The 22775-nt window shown below is 33.3% G+C and overlaps 1 protein-coding gene and 1 long non-coding RNA gene across 2 annotated transcripts in view; one reads left to right on the forward strand and one right to left on the reverse strand.

The window, feature by feature from the left end:
* Positions 1 to 17055, forward strand: part of LOC130444609 (uncharacterized) — a 47395-nt gene extending 30340 nt beyond the window's left edge. Inside the window, exon 2 of the long non-coding RNA XR_008909978.1 lies at positions 16135 to 17055. This is a non-coding gene — a long non-coding RNA (uncharacterized LOC130444609). The remainder of the gene's footprint in view (positions 1 to 16134) is intronic.
* LOC130444601 (facilitated trehalose transporter Tret1-like) lies at positions 198 to 6748 on the reverse strand. The gene is made up of 2 exons (XM_056779834.1): positions 6540 to 6748; positions 198 to 2708 (listed from the first exon to the last, which is right to left on the reverse strand). Exons 1-2 carry the CDS (start codon positions 6610 to 6612, stop codon positions 1351 to 1353), a joined length of 1431 nt encoding a protein of 476 aa, XP_056635812.1. The 5' UTR covers positions 6613 to 6748; the 3' UTR covers positions 198 to 1350.
* Positions 17056 to 22775: the final 5720 nt, after the last annotated feature.

Consider the following 22775-nt stretch of genomic DNA (forward strand, 5'->3'; position numbering starts at 1 on the left):
ACAGTTTTAATATCTGAGTTGTTAATCCTACTCCTTTTAAAAAGTTTGGGATGAGATATTTTCTATTGTGGATAGTTCCTGATCTACTCTGGTTATAGCGGTTTTCTGTAGCTGATACCATAGAAGGATTCAGGACCTATGAAAGGAAGCTTAATTTATTTCTATTTTGGTGTGTCCTGGAACCCATTGTCTAGCCCATATCTGAACATTTGGAAGGGTGGTTTTACAATTATTATATCGGGAAGAAAAAATTTTCTATTGTGGATAGTTCCTGATCTACTCTGGTTATAGCGGTTTTCTGTAGCTGATACCATAGAAGGATTCAGAAACTATGAAAGGAAGCTTAATTTATTTCTATTTTGGTGTGTCCTGGAACCCATTGTCTAGCCCATATCTGAACATTTGGAAGGGTGGTTTTACAATTATTATATCGGGAAGAAAAAATTTTCTATTGTGGATAGTTCCTGATCTACTCTGGTTATAGCGGTTTTCTGTAGCTGATACCATAGAAGGATTCAGGACCTATGAAAGGAAGCTTAATTTATTTCTATTCTGGTGTGTCCTGGAACCCATTGTCTAGCTCATATCTGAACATGTGGAAGGGTGGTTTTACAATTATTATATCGGGAAGAAAAAATTTTCTATTGTGGATAGTTCCTGATCTACTCTGGTTATAGCGGTTTTCTGTAGCTGATACCATAGAAGGATTCAGGACCTATGAAAGGAAGCTTAATTTATTTCTATTTTGGTGTGTCCTGGAACCCATTGTCTAGCTCTTATCTGAACATTTGGAAGAGTGGTTTTACAATTATTATATCGGGAAGAAAAAATTTTCTATTGTGGATAGTTCCTGATCTACTCTGGTTATAGCGGTTTTCTGTAGTTGATACCATAGAAGGATTCAGGACCTATGAAAGGAAGCTTAATTTATTTCTATTTTGGTGTGTCCTGGAACCCATTGTCTAGCTCTTATCTTTACATTTGGAAGGGTGGTTTTACAATTATTATATCGGGAACAAAAACTAAGAAAAAAATGAAAATTTTTATTATAACATGATAGCTAATAGAAAATTACATTTTAGATTGTAACTATACTAGTTATAAACAATTATATAGTCGATATAAAAGTGAGGTTAGTGACTTTTGATCTCACGGATTATGAATATAATATATATAGACAATATTTGTACAAAAATAAGATAAGTATTTGTCATGTTCAATTGTGCAAATAGCAACGAAGCTTTATCTAGAGATAAAAATTTTCCAGGCGAAAATATAACCTTCAATGTTAGGTGATATTCGAGAAAAATAATTTTTCTCAATTCAGTCTCATCAATTTGTTCGATTGAATCACATCCTGTTACAATTTGCCATTTCCAAAGAAGTATTGTTTTCTCCAATCAAATATTGCTGGATCTCCTCCAAAGTTTTACCTTTGGTTTCGGGAAAATATTTGATGATGAAAAAGAGACCGATTGTACAACAAACAGCGAAAAACAAAAACGGTACGGACATACTACCGAATTCGTCCATGGTGATTTGGAATAATTTCGATACCAAAGAACCCATCAGCACCGAAAAAGTATCGGCTATACCCAAAGCTTTAGCTTTAACGTTAGTAGGAAATAATTCGCTCAAAATTGATACCGGGCCGAAGGACAATCCTACGCTGAAGAAAATGTTGTATAGTACAAGTGCCGTTATTGGTAACCAATCGACGTTTTCTACTACACCGATATGAAAATCTTTTAAATAGAAAAACATACCGAGACAAAATACTGATAAAGCACAACCGGCAGTAGAAGTTATCATCAATTTTCTTTTACCTATCGTATCAACGATGAAATAAGTGGATATAACAACAGCTATTAGTTCTACGCTGCAGTAAATAATAACTGATAACGTAGGGTTAATACTACTACCCGATTCCGTGAAAATCGTTTCCGTATAGAACAAACAAGGGTTCTTACCGCTGAATTTATTAGTAAGATTCAATATTAAGAAGATATAACACGCTTTTCTCGTACTAGCCACATTAAATATATCGATAATACCAGTTTTCGTCGATCTCTCTTGTCTAGTAACGGCTCTCCGTAAATTCTCCATCTCTTTAACAACATCAGCTTTACCCCTAAATATCTCCAGAGATTGTTTCGCTGCCAAATGATTATTTTTCTTTATATAATAATAAGGAGATTCGGGCATAAAAGCAAATATTATGAAATGTATTAGTGGAATACCAGCGCAAATTATACTAGACGTAAATATGCCCATAAATGATCCTATTACGTTTATTAATAATGTGCCGCTGATCGCAAATATCGCTATAGTAGCTGTAAGAAACCCCCTAATCTTCGGATCCGATATTTCTCCAATATACATCGGTAGGGCTGTGTAGGAAGCACCTTCCGTCGCTCCTATTATGAACCTATACGCCGTTAGTTCCCAAATGTTTTTCGAAAACGCTATCAATACAAAACAAATCGCTACAATCGGCGCCATCAGCAGCGTCGTTATTTTCCTTCCTAATATATCTGATAAATACATCGCCGATAATGCTCCGAAAGGAGAACCTAGCAATGGAGCTATAGCACACCAGGAACCTTGTTCGCTAGTTGTTGGTATCGGCGAATCGTCCCTCGTTAATATTGGTAAATAAGGCGAGGTCCAGCCGAGGTTCACACCCGAACTCATGATGGAAAAAGCTCCTGAAATAATATAAGTGCTTATAATGGAAGTAAAGCTGATTTAGACCATTATCATTTCGTGACACAAAATTGACAGATTTATATTATATTTTTATTGAATCATATTAAAAAAACAATCAAAAAAGTTCAATGATATGGTTGACGATATTACATCACTCAATAAGTCGTCTGATCGACACGCAGATGGCGTTGTTAATGTCAAATCGATATGACGTTTACGAAGTACCAACTTTCTAAAAACTATGTGTCAAATTTCGTGACATTTCGATTAGTACGAAAAAAATGACGGCCATTTAAGTGAAGCTACTTTTGTTATTTTCAAAACATCGGATTCCAAACTTCTTGATGAACAAAAATAGTGTACAAGCTCAGCGATGGCTTCAAAAGTGTTATCTGGGCTCTGATCTATCGAAGAGAACCATGAATTTAAACGTGGTCGCACAATCATCGATGATGGTGAACGTTTTGTGATAATGTTTTTGTGATCGTGATAATGGATGAAACATGGATCCATCACTTCACTCCGGAATCAAAACAATCGTCATCTGAGTGGAATGCAACGGTCCGAAACTTTCAGATTTTGGCTTCAGTATTTTCTGTTTCACCAAGACAATGCACCGATTCATATGCCGATGGCAAAGATGATTAACTTGAAAGAATTGCTTCCTCATCCACCGTATAGTCCAGATCTGGCTCCCTAGTAACTACTGGCTATTCGCAGGTCTCAAAAGAAGCTCGCCGGTACGAAATTCAGCTCAAATAAAGAAGAAGTTGATGAAATTGAATCCTTAGAAAGGGTTGGAAAGATTGTTTTTTTTGTTAGTCACACGACTTCTTGAGTAAAGAAAATTTCGTATTTTGATTAGATATGGCAACTGCTCATTATGCAGAGGACGTTGTGGGTGCTTTTGTAGAGTTGAGCAGAGCTTGTGATGCCTTAGAATTCTCCTAACGTTCCTTAACTGAGTCATATTGAATGTTTTTGGAAAAATTTGAAACAAAAAATATATTCTGAAGGTTGGGAAGCAGCTCCGGCAAACGCCAGATGGCCGACGTTCAGCACACCATGAAAGGACAACACAGAACGTGTAAAAAGTTTCAAGTTGGCGTTTGGAAGAAGAGGCTGGGGTCGTTGTTGGTAAGAGGAGTCTAACAATCTATGCTTGAATGCATTTCATCCGCCGAAAACCTAAATTTGTGATATCCATGGAAGTATTCTGCATCACCAAAGATGATGATTAATAAATATGAACGTGAAATGGATTTATGGAAGGATTATCCACCAAAACAATGCACCAGCTATTTACACGTTCTTTTAGAAGCGTTTTTCGCAAAATACTGCAACTGGGTTCATCCCAATCTGGTTTTTAATAGAAACGTCGTGGAGGGATTAACAAGAAGAGAATATTTCATTTAGTAAAGCCTAATGTTATTATATAATTAGTTCCAGTCATATTTTTGATATGATTTATCAAAATTTCACAAAAATCACAATAGAAATACATTCAAAATCAAATTGACAACGAAAGTTTCTACGCCTACGGTACAAATTTCAAATTTCTGAAGTTATCTTCTTGAATTTAACACGATTTATGATCCTGTAACATAAAATTCGGCTTGTTTTTTCTACAAACATTTTGAATATTTCTTTGTTCACGTATTGTGGCGCAGTAGTCGACCTCCCACTTCATTCGGGAAATAAAAACCTCAGAGTGTATGCTAAATCGTCCTCTATCTACCTACACTTTAAATCAAAGTAAATTTTAGTAAATTTGTGGTGATTTTATTCATTATATTCCCCGGTAAGATTTTCCTTGATTTTTTTATCATTGTACTCCAGTTATCGTTATTGATTTCCTTTTGTTTTTAACAAATTTTGTATTCATCTATCCATCCAACTGCGTTCCTGTTTCCTTCCTCACTTTATATTTTTTCCGCAGTTCTACAGCTGGAAATTACGGAGAAAAAACGAGTAGGTAGAATAGATTTGAATAAAAAAGGGACTTCGGCTCTAATATACAAAAAAAAACCGAATTTATCTCTTTTTAAAATAAAACCAGTATTAAATTTTAGTAAATTTGTGGTGATTTTATTCATTATATTCCCCGGTAAGATTTTCCTTGATTTTTTTATCATTGTACTCCAGTTATCGTTATTGATTTCCTTTTGTTTTTAACAAATTTTGTATTCATCTATCCATCCAACTGTGTTCCTGTTTCCTTCCTCACTTTATTTTTTTTCCGCAGTTCTACAGCTGGAAATTACGGAGAAAAAACGAGTAGGTAGAATAGATTTGAATAAAAACGGGACTTCGGCTCTAATATACAAAAAAAAACCGAATTTATCTCTTTCTAAAATAAAACCAGTATTGAATTTTCGTAAATTTGTGGTGATTTTATTCATTATATTCCCCGGTAAGATTTTCCTTGATTTTTTTATCATTGTACTCCAGTTATCGTTATTGATTTCCTTTTGTTTTTAACAAATTTTGTATTCATCTATCCATCCAACTGCGTTCCTGTTTCCTTCCTCACTTTATATTTTTTCCGCAGTTCTACAGCTGGAAATTACGGAGAAAAAACGAGTAGGTAGAATAGATTTGAATAAAAAAGGGACTTCGGCTCTAATATACAAAAAAAAACCGAATTTATCTCTTTTTAAAATAAAACCAGTTTTAAATTTTAGTAAATTTGTGGTAATTTTATTCATTATATTCCCTGGTAAGTTATTCCTTGATTTTTTATCATTGTACTCCAGTTATCGTTATTGATTTCCTTTTGTTTTTAACAAATTTTGTATTCATCTATCCATCCAACTGCGTTCCTGTTTCCTTCCTCACTTTATATTTTTTCCGCAGTTCTACAGCTGGAAATTACGGAGAAAAAACGAGTAGGTAGAATAGATTTGAATAAAAAAGGGACTTCGGCTCTAATATACAAAAAAAAACCGAATTTATCTCTTTTTAAAATAAAACCAGTTTTAAATTTTAGTAAATTTGTGGTAATTTTATTCATTATATTCCCTGGTAAGTTATTCCTTGATTTTTTATCATTGTACTCCAGTTATCGTTATTGATTTCCTTTTGTTTTTAACAAATTTTGTATTCATCTATCCATCCAACTGCGTTCCTGTTTCCTTCCTCACTTTATATTTTTTCCGCAGTTCTACAGCTGGAAATTACGGAGAAAAAACGAGTAGGTAGAATAGATTTGAATAAAAAAGGGACTTCGGCTCTAATATACAAAAAAAAAACCGAATTTATCTCTTTTTAAAATAAAACCAGTTTTAAATTTTAGTAAATTTGTGGTAATTTTATTCATTATATTCCCTGGTAAGTTATTCCTTGATTTTTTATCATTGTACTCCAGTTATCGTTATTGATTTCCTTTTGTTTTTAACAAATTTTGTATTCATCTATCCATCCAACTGCGTTCCTGTTTCCTTCCTCACTTTATATTTTTTCCGCAGCTCTACAGCTGGAAATTACGGAGAAAAAACGAGTAGGTAGAATAGATCTGAATAAAAAAGGTGCTTCTGCTCTAACGTACAAAAAAAGCCGAATTTATAGTTTTTTGAAATAAAATCAGACAGGAATCTGTTCTATTCTATTCGTTATGTTTCCCAAATAAATAGAAAATACGAATTTACGCGGAAACTTAATATAAAATTTGCTTAAAACAAAAATAATAAATCCGAAGTGACTACTGTGCCACAATACGTGAACGAAGGAATATTCGGAATGTAACAAGTCGAATGGAATGTTACAATCCAAATCAATTTTTTTATAGGAAAGTTTAGACGGTGTAAAGACGCGGAAAAATAATTATTTACCTGCAATACTCGCGACATATTGAAATATGTCACCTTTGTTATAAAACACATATTTTTTGAGATCGAGAATCATCTTTTCGGGAACAGTATCACAACTATGAACTTGAAACTATGTCACTAAACACTTTATATGGTAGATTAAAGTAATTAAACTAATGCTTCTGAAAATATTTGCGATATACCTTTTTCGGACGGATTTATTAGAGATCTGTTGAAATGGAAAACAATGTTATATATAGAAGAAAGTGGTAAACATTTTATTATCAGTTTTCTTAAAATATACACGGAATATATTCAATGGAAAATATAATCTCATCCCGATACAATTAACCAAAAAATTCTATGTCCAAACGTTTTATTCGAATACTCTTTATTATACAGGATGTTTCTAAATCCATACGACGATTCGGGAGGCGATTTCTCCTACGAAACTTGGAGGGATCTTTCCTATAACAAAATTTCCTCGGCCCATTCGATAAAACGTCTTGAAAAAAGTTTTGATACGAAATAAATTAATTTTAAACACGAAAATCACAGAATTTCTAACTGAAATCTACTAAAAAGTCAATTTCAGTCACCACTGGTATCTTGGAAATGATCGGGGTGAGGAAATTTTCCTATAGGAAGCATCCATCTTGATTTCAAACGATCACACACCTTCTGAATTTATCATGTCCTCAAAATATATTCAAACTGATGTAATTTAGTATGTAGGACGTAAATCGGGTGGGCAAGTAACAACGGATGTTGTCTATATCTTAGTAATGGATTATATCACAGTTCCAGGGGGAAAATATTTACAAAAATGTACTCAAGAAACCCTTATTCTGGACGGAAAGTTTATATATTGTCTTACCTGCAGTAATTTAAACCGTTCTCATAATAATCCTATTAGTACCAATAGATGGCGTCATCAAAAGGACGTGGAAGTTTATCCAGACCTAACTAGCTGAGATTTTTATTGGTGGGGCCGAATAAGAGACCCCAATTAAACCATCAAATGGCAGGAATCGAAATTACTGTCCTATCCAGCCGTCAGAAACTGATTTTATGTAAAGAAAATGATGGACGACATTTCCAACACCTAGGGCGGCACTAATTAGTTATCTAAGTTATTAATTGTTAGTTTTATTACATGGTTTATGTAATTATTAGTAATATTAACTTTACATTTACAGATAACGCCATCTAGCGCCAATAATAAGATTATTATCAGAATTTCCATTCGTGCGAACCAGTCTAATGAAGTCTAATTGACTGTTAATGTTAACCAAGTGCTCATAGCGACTTATTACAAAACATGTGTTTGTTGTCCCAGTTACAATCAGAAATAATCGATATTTTGCGCAATCCATTCCGCCACGTTAACAGAAAAGTTTCTGAACGCTCTAAAAGCAAGTTTTAAAATGATGGAATGTTGCAACCAAGCTCTACTCATTTAAATCCATCCTACGCATTATCTCCAACTTTATAGTTACTAAAAAGTAAGCAGGAAAAGATTATCATGCATTTTTTTTTTGTTTATAACTAGAAATCTAAATCATTTTTGGTATGAATATCTTTTACTCAATAACGTTTTAATTTGGCGAACAACTTATAATCCAGAGTAAAACTTCTGAATTATATGTTGATGACTTCTTAATCTATTTTTCAAATATTGTGATGTTTGTCCTACGTGAACGGCGTCACAATCACATCACGATAAACATCGTATTCAACGATATTTTTTCCTTGTTCGTTTTGTTGTTCATATAATATATTGTTATTGTTTTTTTTTTTATATAATGTTACATCGAGGAAATTTCCTCTTTTCTGCTTTTATTTGATTAAAGTAATCCCAATGGTACCGAACGCTCTAAACCCAACCAGATAAACGAGATACTGTTTTAATTATTGTTTTTATAATTAAACTGTTTTTGAAAAGCAAAACTCAATTAATTTAATTTGTTTGCGTATAGAATATTAATTAAAGTATGCATTATTAATTTCAACGACATACTAGACATGGTCGGCAATAATTAATCAGTGAAGCAACTGCAGCAAATTCCACCAGAACAACGATTGGAGTTTTACACTGAAACTGTCACAAATGAAACGAAATTTATTAATTTTCATCACAAAATTAGAATTGGAAACATTATAGTTGACTTAAGAACTCGAAAAAAGATGCTAAAATATAGTTTCCTGGATTTGGAGAGAGCATTCAACAATGTCACTTCCCAATTCACGATTTAACGTAAAATGAATGAATTTCTAGTCATGAAATGATCGCAATTGATTGTTTCGAGTGAAAATATTCGTTACGTCCCTGGTAGTAAAACGTAATTTCGCAATTGTACACATTCTATTATCTATAATCATTAAGTAATAGCAGATACACGTTTTATCTCGCAATAAATCAGTAGTACGGACCACACTGGTACAATCATGTCTATCGACAGGTTTTCTTTTAGAAAAATCCGCTATTAATACCAATCAAAGAAATCTGCTTTCAAAATTTGGCACGATATTTATTCAGTTCAATATAATAAATTTACAAGGAATGTTCAATTGCAGTTTTGAAATTTTCTTTTAAAATTATTGAATAATATAAACATTAACTTATTATCATTCATTCATTCATAATTATAAACTGTCACTGCTAAAGCAATTGCTCCAGATATAACAGTGGTTGGTCACGTTATCTATCTGATCAACCACTATCAGTTTGCCATCTAAAGTCAACCGATACACATCTTCGTTAACAACAAACAAGACCTCCACCAGAAAATGCGTGATAAAGCTGCTCAAGGCCAGAGTTAGCGAGATGTGGCCAGTCTGCTGGTTCATTATCAGCTCATTGGTGGGAAATCAGCCCTCACTGGTCTTCAAGTCCAACAAGAGATCATAGAAACGCGTTGAGTTGCTACGAAAGGCTTGACAGTCGATTGAAGACTTATGGTAGCTGACCTCAAGTCAATTGAGCGAAAAAGGCCAGATTCTAGCCCCAAATTAACCCCAGCCCACCATCACTACCGTCTACAATGGGTCTCTTCGCAGACGAAACACAAACAAGATACTAAAACCTGATCTTGAGACGTTTATTCAAAAAATTGGATTGTCAGTTTGTATACCTATACTATACAACTACATATCTTCAATTCGATCTCAAAATCTTCGTTACTAACGTAAATTTGATTATTCGGACAGTTTTTTCGTGGTAGGACGTGAGTAGAGGATGGTCAATCCGCCTATCGATGGGCGGATCGTTATCACGTCGCTGTTTGGCGGTAAACATTCTTATCACATCATAACAGTCGATTGGCGGGAAAAAATACGTCAAATTTCAAGTAATTTCATTCGTTTTGTGAGAGAGATAGAGAGAATTTTGGCGGGTGCTTCGAATTGAGTATTTTATTCTTTTTATAGTATAGGCTTTGTCGAACTAGGTGTGTCTTATTGAAGATAGGGAAACATCGACGTATTTTCGGCCTCTCAAATGACAATCAACAACGTCTTTCAATAAATGGACGGTCACGTGACTCGAAACATGCCTATTTTCGATATATTATGTACTCCGCCTTCCTCGACGATTATTCTTCTACAAATCTCCGACAGAAGCTACGATATGCACCGTATATTTTTCCCCAGCACCCCGACGACTCTTCTATAATCCTCCGCCACGTAAACCGGGGGTTTTCCCGCCAACCGGCGACGCGATTTATTAATTAAGTAAATTTTTCCCGCCAACGGACTGTTGTGACGCGATAAGAATTTTTCCCGCCAACCGGCGACGCGATTTATTAATTAAGTAAATTTTTCCCGCCAACGGACTGTTGTGACGCGATAAGAATTTTTCCCGCCAACCGGCGACGCGATTTATTAATTAAGTAAATTTTTCCCGCCAACGGACTGTTATGACGCCATAAAAACGCGATAAGAAGTAAATTTTTCCCGCCAGAAGCGATAAAGCTCCATGGATTGAACACTTGAACGTCTTTTCCAACCGTTCCATCCTCTACTGATGTGACAACTACGGGAAGATCATGACATTGGTTTATAGTTGGTAAAGACATGAACATTTTTGTTCTTACTATATTTTTTTTATTATTAACTGATCGTCGAAGTACTAAAAGTCTTGCCGCTCAAACCTCGACCTACCTTAGCAAGTGTTTTTGCATTGTATTATGAAATACAGATATAATAAAGAAAAATAAACGATTTATAGAAGCATATATTCAAATATTTCAAGCCCAATATTAGAATTTAAAATACGTAAAGTGAATCCACCACCACGACGTCAACACCTTCCATTGTCTTCTATTCCTTTTACTGACAATGGATTCGCACCAGTAATATCGAAAATATTATGGTAGAACCGTGATGATGGTAATACTAAATCTGCATACAAAACGTTTCGAAAATATACAACACATTCAGAAGAAGAAAGATGTTCATTTGCATGTACCAAACTCGTATTCAAATTTCGAACAGATTTCAGATTAAAAACGAAAAGACTACAAGTGGATATTTGCAAACAGACCTCGACTTACCTTTAATCGAATTTATGTTCGAAATAATTTGAATTAAATATTTATAAATTGGTACGAGTGTTTTAATATTTCTATACTGACTAAACTGAGTTAAGATAAAGTTATGAAAGCCATCAAAGAGATACAGAAAGGATAGTAAAAAGATAAAGCAAAATTCAAAGCGTGAGGAAAGTCACAAAATCTGGAAGACCAGAAATAAGCGTTACGAGCCGATTTTGCTTGATTTCTTAGATCAAACGTTCCATAGATCCATCCATCAAAATTGCGCGTCCCAAAAAACCGACGCCGCGATCTTTCCTGCAGATGGAACGGTCTTTGCCATCTCTGGATCCGATTCTCCCTTTTCAGTCCATTTTTTTGATTCTTCTTTTGTTTCGAGTGTGAAGTGATTGACTCACGTTTCATGCATCGTTCCAGATCTGGTCTATACGGTGGATGAGGAGGCAATTCGAAGTTCTTGTTCGCGAACTCTCAGGACAGGACGGATGTTTGGAATTTTGTGAAATATTCTTACAAATAGTGTAGTTTTTTACGAATTCGTGTGGCCAAAACTGACAAATAGTAAGTCTGGTTGACAATCTGACCCTCTGAAACCCATTCAGTCATCACGATATCATTTATACCACTTATGCCACTAAAAATACTGTTTCTATAAATCAAATATTGAAATACTTTTATATAATACAACCGGTATACATTTAGATTATACAAATAGTATGAATCGGGATTTTTACGACTCGAAATCGACCATAACTGATAGATCTGCGATCCGATCGCATTTTCCGATGAATTTACTTCTCGGTAATTGTTATGTTTGTCTTATAAAAACTAGTCGAGGACATGTTGATCTTCCTTGTCGCGATTTCTCAGGTTAATCTCGCAATCGTGTAAAAGAGTTGGAAACGAAGAAGCTCGTGCAAGATGAACAAAACCAAGCAAATGGCTTAATCTCGGCGTTTCTCGCGCCGTATAGAGACGCTTCCCCGAAATCGAACTACTAGATCCCGTTCTTACATTTTTTCAGTGACGTACAAATTTGTAATTTAACGTATGTCCCAATAGTTTTGACACAAAATATTTTGTTGATAAGTTAAATTTTCGGCTGATTGAACAACGGAAAAAGCTCGTGCTGTCAGTTTGGTGGGAGGGAGTTTGGTGTTTCTTAACTGCTTCCAAGGAACAAAACGATCAATTATGATGTTTACTGTCAACAATTATCGAAACTAGATGAAGAAATCAAAGAAAAACGGCCAGAATTGTCAAATCTGAAAGGTTTAGTGTTCCACCATGATAATGATTCTTATTTTGGACGTTTGACATACATTGTTGACAATTGATGTATATTTTTGACGTTTGACACACATTAATGAAGTTTCTCAACAATTTTTCATATTTCTTACCCATTTTTAATATATAATAATAATGTTTTACACTTATTTTGGACGTTTGACATACATTTTGGACGTTTGACATACATTTTTGACGTTTGAAACATATGTCTGCAGTTTGTCATAAATATCTTTACAGTTTTTCCTGACTTTTATTATCTGATAATTATTTTTGACGTTTGACTCAAATGTTTGACAATTGATGTATATTTTTGACGTTTGACACACATTAATGAAGTTTCTCAACAATTTTTCACATTTCTCACCGATTTTTAATATATAATAATAATTTTTTGGTGCTTGACATACATGTTATTCATGTCATTACCAAATAATTCATATTTCTTTTTGATTTTTGATGCTTGACAGTTATTTTGGACGTTTGACATACATTTTTGATGTTTGAAACATATTTCTGCAGTTTGTCATAAATATTTTCACAGTTTTTCCGGACTTTTATTATCTGATAATTATTTTTGACGTTTGACTCAAATGTTTGACAATTGATGTATATTTTTGACGTTTGACACACATTAATGAAGTTTCTCAACAATTTTTCACATTTCTCACCGATTTTTAATATATAATAATAATTTTTTGGTGCTTGACATACATGTTATTCATGTCATTACCAAATAATTCATATTTCTTTTTGATTTTTGATGCTTGACAGTTATTTTGGACGTTTGACATACATTTTTGATGTTTGAAACATATTTCTGCAGTTTGTCATAAATATTTTCACAGTTTTTCCGGACTTTTATTATCTGATAATTATTTTTGACGTTTGACTCAAATGTTTGACAATTGATGTATATTTTTGACGTTTGACACACATTAATGAAGTTTCTCAACAATTTTTCACATTTCTCACCGATTTTTAATATATAATAATAATTTTTTGGTGCTTGACATACATTTTATTCGTGCCATTACCAAATAATTCATATTTCTTATTGATTTTTGATGCTTGACAGTTATTTTGGACGTTTGACATACATTTTTGATGTTTGAAACATATTTCTGCAGTTTGTCATAAATATTTTCACAGTTTTTCCGGACTTTTATTATCTGATAATTATTTTTGACGTTTGACTCAAATGTTTGACAATTGATGTATATTTTTGACGTTTGACACACATTAATGAAGTTTCTCAACAATTTTTCACATTTCTCACCGATTTTTAATATATAATAATAATTTTTTGGTGCTTGACATACATTTTATTCGTGCCATTACCAAATAATTCATATTTCTTATTGATTTTTGATGCTTGACAGTTATTTTGGACGTTTGACATACATTTTTGACGTTTGAAACATATGTCTGCAGTTTGTCATAAATATTTTCACAGTTTTTCCTGACTTTTATTATTTGACAATTATTTTTGACGCTTGACTCAAATGTTTGACAATTGATGTGTATTTTTGACGTTTGACTCACACTAATGAAGTTTCTCAACAATTTTTCACATTTCTTACCGGTTTTTAATATATAATAATAATTTTTTGGTGCTTGACATACATTTTATTTGTGCCATTACCAAATAATTCATATTTCTTATTGATTTTTGATGTTTGACACTTATTTTGGACGTTTGACATACATTTTGGACGTTTGACATACATTTTTGACGTTTGACATACATTTTGGACGTTTGACATACATTTTTGACGTTTGAAACATATGTCTGCAGTTTGTCATAAATATTTTTACAGTTTTTCCGGACTTTTATTATCTGACAATTATTTTTGACGCTTGACTCAAATGTTTGACAATTAATGTATATTTTTGACGTTTGACACACATTAATGAAGTTTCTCAAGAATTTTTCACATTTCTTACCGGTTTTTAATATATAATAATAATTTTTTGGTGCTTGACATACATTTTATACGTACCATTGCCAAATAATTCATATTTCTCATTGATTTTTGACGCCTGACCAAATTTTTGACATTTGACACACATTTTTAATGTTTGGAACACATTTTTGGCGTTTGACATGTATTTTTGAAGTTTGTCACCAATTTTTCTACATTTTTTTTCGGATCTTTGACGCTCGACACACATTTTTGTCGTTGGACTTTAATTGTTGACGTCCAACATACATTTTAATGTAATTAATAACCAAATTTTCTTCACTATTGATGCACGTCACTTATTTTTGAAATATGACATATCAATTTGAAATTTTATAGTTCTCATTGATGTTTGTTATCCGCTTACTGTGCTACTTATTTCTTACGTTTAACATACATTCTTGACAATTGACGTAAATTTTTGACGTTTGAAATAAATTAGTGTTTGTCACTTATTTCTTGCCGAATTTTAATAAATCATAATGATGTTTAACATACATTTTAGTTTATTTTTCATATGTTATATCGATTTTTGATGCCTAAAACTTATTTTTGACATTTGACATTTGACATATCATATATCATAATGTCAATTTAAAAAATATTGTGTTTTGAATCATAACTATGAGTTGAAGTTATCTGATTAAAGTCCTGGATCTGTATGAAGAGTTGAAACAAAAAGGAATCCAACAGATCTTTTTGTCATTTAAAGCTATTACCTATCTATAATATAGATGGCGTATTAGAACCAAAACACTATTTTATATATTTACCACGAATAAATTTTCCTTTGCTTAAAAATATTTGTACCGCTAATGGTTGTAAGGAAGAGTTTGCATAAATAAGCAAGTTCTTTTTAATTGATTGCTCACAACCGGTTGAACCCAGCCTCTAGCTCAGGACAAAGCCTATAGTAATTGTGAAACATAATGAATTAGTTTCACATTACACTTTTTATTTGCTTATTTTTTCCCTCTGCTATATATAGAACTCGAAGTATTTTTTGAAAAAAGCAGTGAGCACCGACAAATTTTTTTATTCGCTATCATAAGATCCCGGCCCAACTTAATTACTTTTTAATGAGTTGGTAATCAAAATTAAAAATTTATACTGCTTCTTGTGTCATATATTTGTTGAACAAATCCCATTGGACGTTTCTACCATTAGCAGAAAAGTTTTCTTCGCAGATCAATTCTTCAGAACGTCCCTCAACATAATCACATCACAGGAACAATATCTGGAGAACTAGCAAACGAAATAATCGGTCCAGACCAAACAGAAATATTTGACTTATTACTTTGACAACCCCAAATCACGAACTAACTCGTTCCGTTTGAACTACGAGGGTTGTTTATTTTTTTAATCTACAGAAAACACTAGTGAATGTTTTGGAAGCGTCTTCCTCCAAGTAACAGCTTCAGTTCAGGGACAAGATGAAAATCTCTGGGTATAAGGTCGAAAATGCCGAAGGAGTCGATTCTTGTGAATCAGAGCAATTCCAAAACCATGCCTCTTCGTTTGTTTTGCCCTCACTAAGTAAGCTCTCCACAAGCAACACACCTCTTGACAATCTTACGGTTCTTGAGGTTCTCTTTAGAGGAATTGCTTGCATCCATTGTTATGATTGTCATTTCTTTTGGAACGTGTCGTATACAATCCACATCTCATCACCTGTAACAATGGGTTTCGAGAAATCTTCTTCATCAATATTATAACGGTTAAGAAACTCCAAAGCTGCACTAATTCGGCGAGTTTTGTGATTGTCAGTCAACTTAGTTGAAACCCAGTAAAAGTAAACCTTTTTTTTTACAGGGGATATCTTGAAAATTAGAGCTTCTCCAGCTGCTTGGTCATTATGTGATTGCAACTCAACTGTGTCAAAACAACCTCCGAATCAAATGTGGATCGCGAGGAATAGAACCAAGCTTGAATCATCGATATCATCGACAGAATTTTGACACAAGTTGATTCTTTCACTAGACTAGGATTTGGAAAACCACCACAGCGAGTGCAGAGCCCGTTCTTGCCGTAATCATTTCTTTGAGAAGTCAGATCTCAAGATAAAGAAGGTTATACGTGGTCTAGCTATTAAATAACGAGACTGGTTACGAAAAATTATTATACATCCGGATGCTCCCCTTCAATATACTCCCAGCCCCTCCCCACACACCTCTCCATACGTTTTTTTCATTGATCGAAGCAGTGCTGGAAGTCTTCTTTGGTGAGGACCTTCAGGAGCTTCTAATTTACCACTTCCATCCATTTAAATCGGGTCCGTTCAAAAGCAGATCTTTTTCTAACTTTTCAAGGAAATCTGAGCATCTTTTACGCAAGAACTTTTGGTTAGGAGTAGATTTTTTGACACCAACTTCGTATAGACTTTTGCCATGTGTAATTCCTCGTGTAAAGTTTGTATTTATCGACGTTTACAGCTTCGACAATCATCCTGATACTCATTCGAAAATCTGCACGCACAATTTCGTTGATTTTGGTCACTGTTGACCAGTTCCCAGGGCGACATGGGCGCTGGTTTTCACACCACCCGTCTAGATCGTCCTCTAGGCGCGCAGTCTCGTTATTTAATAGCCAGACCTCGTATACATGAGCCTTTTGGGTGTCTTACCAACCACTGGTGACTGGTATTTGAATTGGAGATGATTATATAAAATGCCATCTCCGTGGATAATCCATTGATGCATGTACATACCTCATTAAATTAGATTTTTGAAAGATTTTTAGTGATTTTGGGATCCAAATATCCCCCAAATTACTTATAAATAATATTTAACAAGTGATTCGCTGTAATCAAACATCTCGTCGAAACACATCGTCTGCTTGTTCAAAGACGCGTAATTATTGGATTGATTTAATATAAAAAAAGGAGGACAAATCAGTTTGTTGCTGGAGGCGTTAATATTTTAAGATCCGGCCCTGAATTTCAGTACCTAATTCAATTATCTGGCACAAATCAGTGGCTTCCGTACGAAATTTTTACTAAATCGCCAAATCTGTCGGCGTAATGTAAAGCCCAATTTGCATGTCGTCGCCTAGGGCTGACGCTACCGTAGCGCCACTTGGTAATAGTGTGAGAGATAGAGAACGAAACGTTCCGATAAGGAAAAAGGAGATCGGATAATATAATTGGTCACTTATTAAACATTATTACGATTTCGGCCTCGGGTGAAGATTTTATAAAAGCTGAATCACCTGGGTGCGCTTACGTTGATTTTAAGTAGGTCGATTTCGTCTATGTTATGTTTTTACTCAAAATTATGTCGGTTAAAAGTTTCTAATTTGGAAAAAAAATACGTTAAAAACCGGAAGTTATTTTATTACGGCAGTTTTTGAGATAAATATTAGCGATTTCGTTTCTTAACTTTAGCTATATTTTCAAAACGTCCGATACCTGTCACTTATTTTTGACGTTTGACACATGTTTGACGTTTGGCATGTATTTTTGAAGTTCTTCTACATTTCTCCCGATATTTGACGTTTGACAAACATTTTTGTATAAAGAAACTTATCATTAGTAACTTTAAAGATAAATTTAAAGTTTCTCGAAAGGTAAAATTTGTGATTAAGTAAATATTTGTAAGTATATATAATATTTGATGGAACCCATTGTAGATTATCACATTTTCTCGTTTTTATATTTAGCTTTATGACAATATTACGTGAACAAATAAATTTCCATTTCGAAATGTTAAAAATAACTAAAGAAACTATCGTCAACATATTTAATTAATTTATCTATGATTGGCAGGGATTGAAAGTACTTTTCAAAAGTAAATATTGGTACTATTTTCAATAATATTTGCGATATTTTGAATAACAACGCTTTTAAAATAAAACAAATATGAATTTATTACTTTGTTTAGTCGAATTGAAAATAAATTTGAATCAAAACTCTTGAACGTCCCTCGTATAACATAATACGAAATATATATCAGCAATTATTTTTAAAGAAATTAGCGTTTGGATATTTGTTTCATAACTATGATCATCTTCTGTTTTATGGACATCCCAAAATAAATTTTATACAAAGCGATCACAATAAAACGATTAATTTCGGGACTGTCGAAAACCCGCAGCTGTTAATTTTAGATATACTTTGTACAAAAAATTTCGAAAATGAGTAGATGACGTGAAAATAAAAAAAATCCTCATACGATTCCTCGTTTGTAAGTTATATGGGTTTCAAATTGAGAAATCAAAATTTATATTTAAGTATAATTTCATAATTATCCATTAGAACATTATGAAATTCCAATGGATGATTATATACGTTTATATAGTGACGTAATAAATAATTCTACACTACTATCTGAAGGACAGGGGCGGCTCATACCCAATGGCTAACAATCCGAAACTTTTGCAGGGACAATCTGTACAATCTAAATATACCAAAATTGAATTTTTGTTGTTTTACTACCTCCTGTAAGTATTTTCAATAAATGATTTACAATTTATGATAATTTTCTTCAGAATATCTCTTTATGGCAAACGGTTAAACAAAGAGTATTATTTAAACACCCTGTAAAGCTTCTTTAAGAGCCCTCGAAAGAGTTTATACTTCAACATAGAAACTTCCTTTTTCAGATTAATTACTGACATTAGACTTATAAATGAAACGATTTGCATGGAAGATACCGGAAGGCTAGAGGAAAGGAGGTAGACCAAAAAATCGGTGGAGGTAAGCGATGGAAGAAGACCTTAGAGAGAGAAACATCTAGAACTGAAGAGAAAAAACAAGGGATTCTAAAGTGGAGAGAAATTACAAGGTTATGGACCTGAATGATCTGCATAACTCCAGAATTGCCAAATTTCATAAACAAAATCAAGATCAGGAGAAAACGTTTAGGGGTAATCACTTTGAAGGAATGGATGAATATGTATTTCGATTAAAAGAAAATAGGAATGGGACAAAAAAGCAAAAAAATGCCAAAAACGAAGCGGTTAAAGCGGCTCATGGAAAACTGGGAGGAAGTTTACGAAAATTGGGCTGCAAATTCAAAATCGATGAGAAATACGTAAGCAACGTTCCAAAGGAATAGTATGTAGTTAAAAAAATAGAAAATCGGCACCCGAATATTCTGAAGAGCAGCCAATAGAGCAAAAATCAAAACAAATATTGTTAACCGTTAAAATATATGGAAAAGAGTGTGTTAAATCTACGATGATGGTTCCTACATGGTCTGACCTAGAGATGGAGGTAGCTGCTTGAAAGATACCACTTAGAAAGTACCCAATCTATACAGCATGTTCCTTTCCAAGGGAAGATAATTAAACATTTCACTAGACCAAGGATTCATCCCATGAATTGTGTTTTTATGGACGACAAATGTTGATTATATCGCATTTGATCGGTTCAAGAGAAGAAAATGCCTTTCCATCAGGATAATGTATCTTTTCACCCTCTTAATTTGACCCTGTTGTGTCCATAACTTCTTGTAAATCATTTGGTATGACAAACTTTCCAGTGCTGTTAGTTTTAAGTATCTTTTCGGCATATCATCATCTTCATCATGTTTGGTACCAGTTTTAACATCAAATCCCTTCATGCTCAAATCTCCGATGGGTCAATTCGCTATTAGAGGAGATCTTCTGGGTAAAAAAAGTTGCAGATTTCAAATTTCGATTATACCTACAATGTACAATGTAAAGAATTGTTTCAATATTATTAACGATAGCCCAAAATCGTTTTTTGTTGGCGCCAACTGTACCTTAATTATATAAATATTCACATTCCTTTCTTGTTTAGTTATTTAAGCAGCATGTTGAAATCTATTAAATAACAGTAAATTAAGAAAAGATGTAGATGACACTCTATAACTACCAGGTATTACTTTTTCACTAGATCCATCGGTTCGTGAACGAGATAAGCTTACAAAAAAAAAACTAATAAAATTGGAAGACTTTAAAACAAGATTCATTACCGTCATCTGAATCTTATTAGATCTATGTCTGAAGGATTCAAACCCCGTGAAACAGAGGCATTACAATTTTATTTTTATGGGTTTCCGTATCTGTCATTAAAATTCGATTCTATTCATCTCGTACGAGTCGAAATATCGGCCAAATTTTACATTCCTTAATCCCTAGACTATCCTATTTAAACTATTTTCAAATACATCTCATAATTTGTTGTTGTATAGATTTTTTAATAATTTTAAATGAGCTGTATGCGCTTTAAACCAAACATCAACTAATCTCTTAGTCTGTCCAATATATTTCCTGTTACAACATCGGGATTTAACAACATTCTGTTAAAAATTGTTTCGAATCCTTTTGTATAAAGAAAATTGGAAGGTAACCAGAACTATATTTCAGTTAGATTGTGCAGAAAGGTATTTTCATAAAAAGATTTCTTAATATGGCTGTTAGTTAACCTATTTAAAATTCCTTTATACTTCAAGTACATTCTGAGGAAAAACTTTTCCTTATTGTATTTTTTGAATGCGATGAATTCAGTGTTCAAATTAAACAAATCCTTCCATAGGACCACAACATTTTAAAGGTTTTCCAAACAAATCACGGTCATACAAAAATTGAAAAACGTAAAAGAATCATAAACATGGAGAAAGACCCCGGGTTTGAAACAATCGAAAAGATTTGTTTCTAATTCTGTTAACTGGTTCCAAAAGATGAGTTGAGAACAGTTATTGGTGTGTTCATTGGACACTGTCAATTGAAAAACATCGAAGAAAATGCATCAAAGGAAACAGTCCATCACTTTATATGTGCGAGGACAAAGTCTACTAGTTCTCAGACAGGTTTCCAGTTGATAGGTGAAAAATCTGGGATGAATCTGTCGATCAAAGTTTTTGCGAAGTAGATTCACTTAGTAGATGATCTAAACAAGGATATCTGGGAAAAAGTTTCCCTTTTCTGTTTGCTTTATCTAAATCCTCATTCGATATCGTTTATCTCTCCAAGGGCTGTTTCCAAACGAACTTCGAACCGTTGACTGTAATAGTACGACGTTTTAACTTGGCCCTATGATCCTTAGCAATCAAAATGTTCAAAAGAAGGCGAGCAGTATCAAAAATTTTGTATTTATCAATTTTCCAATTTTAAAAAAATTATTTTCCCTTTATTATAGTTTGACGAACGTCTGTGTTCGAAGCCAGAATGTTTCCCACTTCGAATAAATCGTTTCGGAAGAATTCCTTCGAGAAAAGGAGAAGGAGAACATGATGGAAAGCATACAGAGTCTGTTATCTAAACAAGTCGGGGCACTTAGAAATTTTTAATGTTGCTGTTATTTGTGTGCTGTTGACCGAGATAGCGCTAATAGAGTCCGCACCGAGAAATTGAGATGTGACCAATTTCTTTATGGACATTATCAATCAGTAGAAACACCTATTCTGGTGTTTTTGATTATATTCTTAAACGCAAACAAAAAAATAACGAAAAACCAGTCGATTATTTCGATAAACGAGAAAAATACGGAATAAATACAAAAAAAAATCTATCACATCATATTCAATTTATAGTAATAGATTAAAAATGAAAATACATACGAGGGAAGGTCGATTAGAGCCTCTAAACTGAAAACATACCCGATACATTCATTAGTAAAAAAAAAGTAGTTGAATTAATTATTTTCCGTACTTTTTAATACCCGAAACTATGACCGCAACGAAAAGGGATCAAAATATTGATACTGATTATACAAAAAACCTTTTTCATTTATATTTACAGCCCTCGTATACCAAATATATGAAATCTCAGTTAATGACATCATTTTTTAATGCTCCGCCATTTTATTCCATTTTTTATTTTCAAGTCTCTAATAGACAGATGTCAATACAAGTACTAATTCAGTCCCAGCCCCTGCCCTAAATCAGATACGTGATTAGCATCATACAACTAACTAATATCTTCTTCTTTCCTCAAAACACAAGAAAAGTAAACATTGGATCGTATTTAACCTCAAATTATGTCTGTAATCGTTTCGCAAACTTCTAATATAAGTTGTAACGGCAACCGGGATATAAAATTCGTAATCATACTTGATTAGCTCGTATCCGTTTCAATTTTCTTTGAACGAACCCTCTTGTAAATATTAACAATTTATCAAAGTGATAATCGCACCAAGAAATTAAAGGAAACTTTCAAATTCAGTTAATTAATGGCGAGGAACTGGTGTCGAGTATAATTCGAGGTTTATACAAGAGAAGGTAACGACGGATACTACCGATTTGAATTTAATAACAGTATGTAGACAAAATATTGTTTTAGCGTCGATTTGAAAAAAGTTAAAATGAAAAATTGTTGGATATTTTTGCTACGATAGCTTAGAAAACGTTGAAATGTGTCATTGTACATCTGTTGAAATGTTTCGTCTCAGTTCCCTCAATTATCTAGACCACGATGTTGTTTAAATACTGTTAGGCTACCATTTATACTAGGATGCTGGTATCTGGGAGGCCTAAACTAATATTAACCTT

This window comes from Diorhabda sublineata, chromosome 1, assembly GCF_026230105.1.
Source record: "Diorhabda sublineata isolate icDioSubl1.1 chromosome 1, icDioSubl1.1, whole genome shotgun sequence".
NCBI classification, from domain to species: Eukaryota; Metazoa; Arthropoda; class Insecta; order Coleoptera; family Chrysomelidae; genus Diorhabda; species Diorhabda sublineata.

Bases quoted from the DNA above. Each gene is read 5' to 3' on its own strand.
- LOC130444601 (XM_056779834.1), bottom strand. From the start codon at position 6,612: ATGATTCTCGATCTCAAAAAATATGTGTTTTATAACAAAGGTGACATA. The intron at 2,709-6,539 runs GTAAATAATTAT...ATATTATTTCAG, and splicing joins ATATGTCGCGAGTATTGCAG to GAGCTTTTTCCATCATGAGT.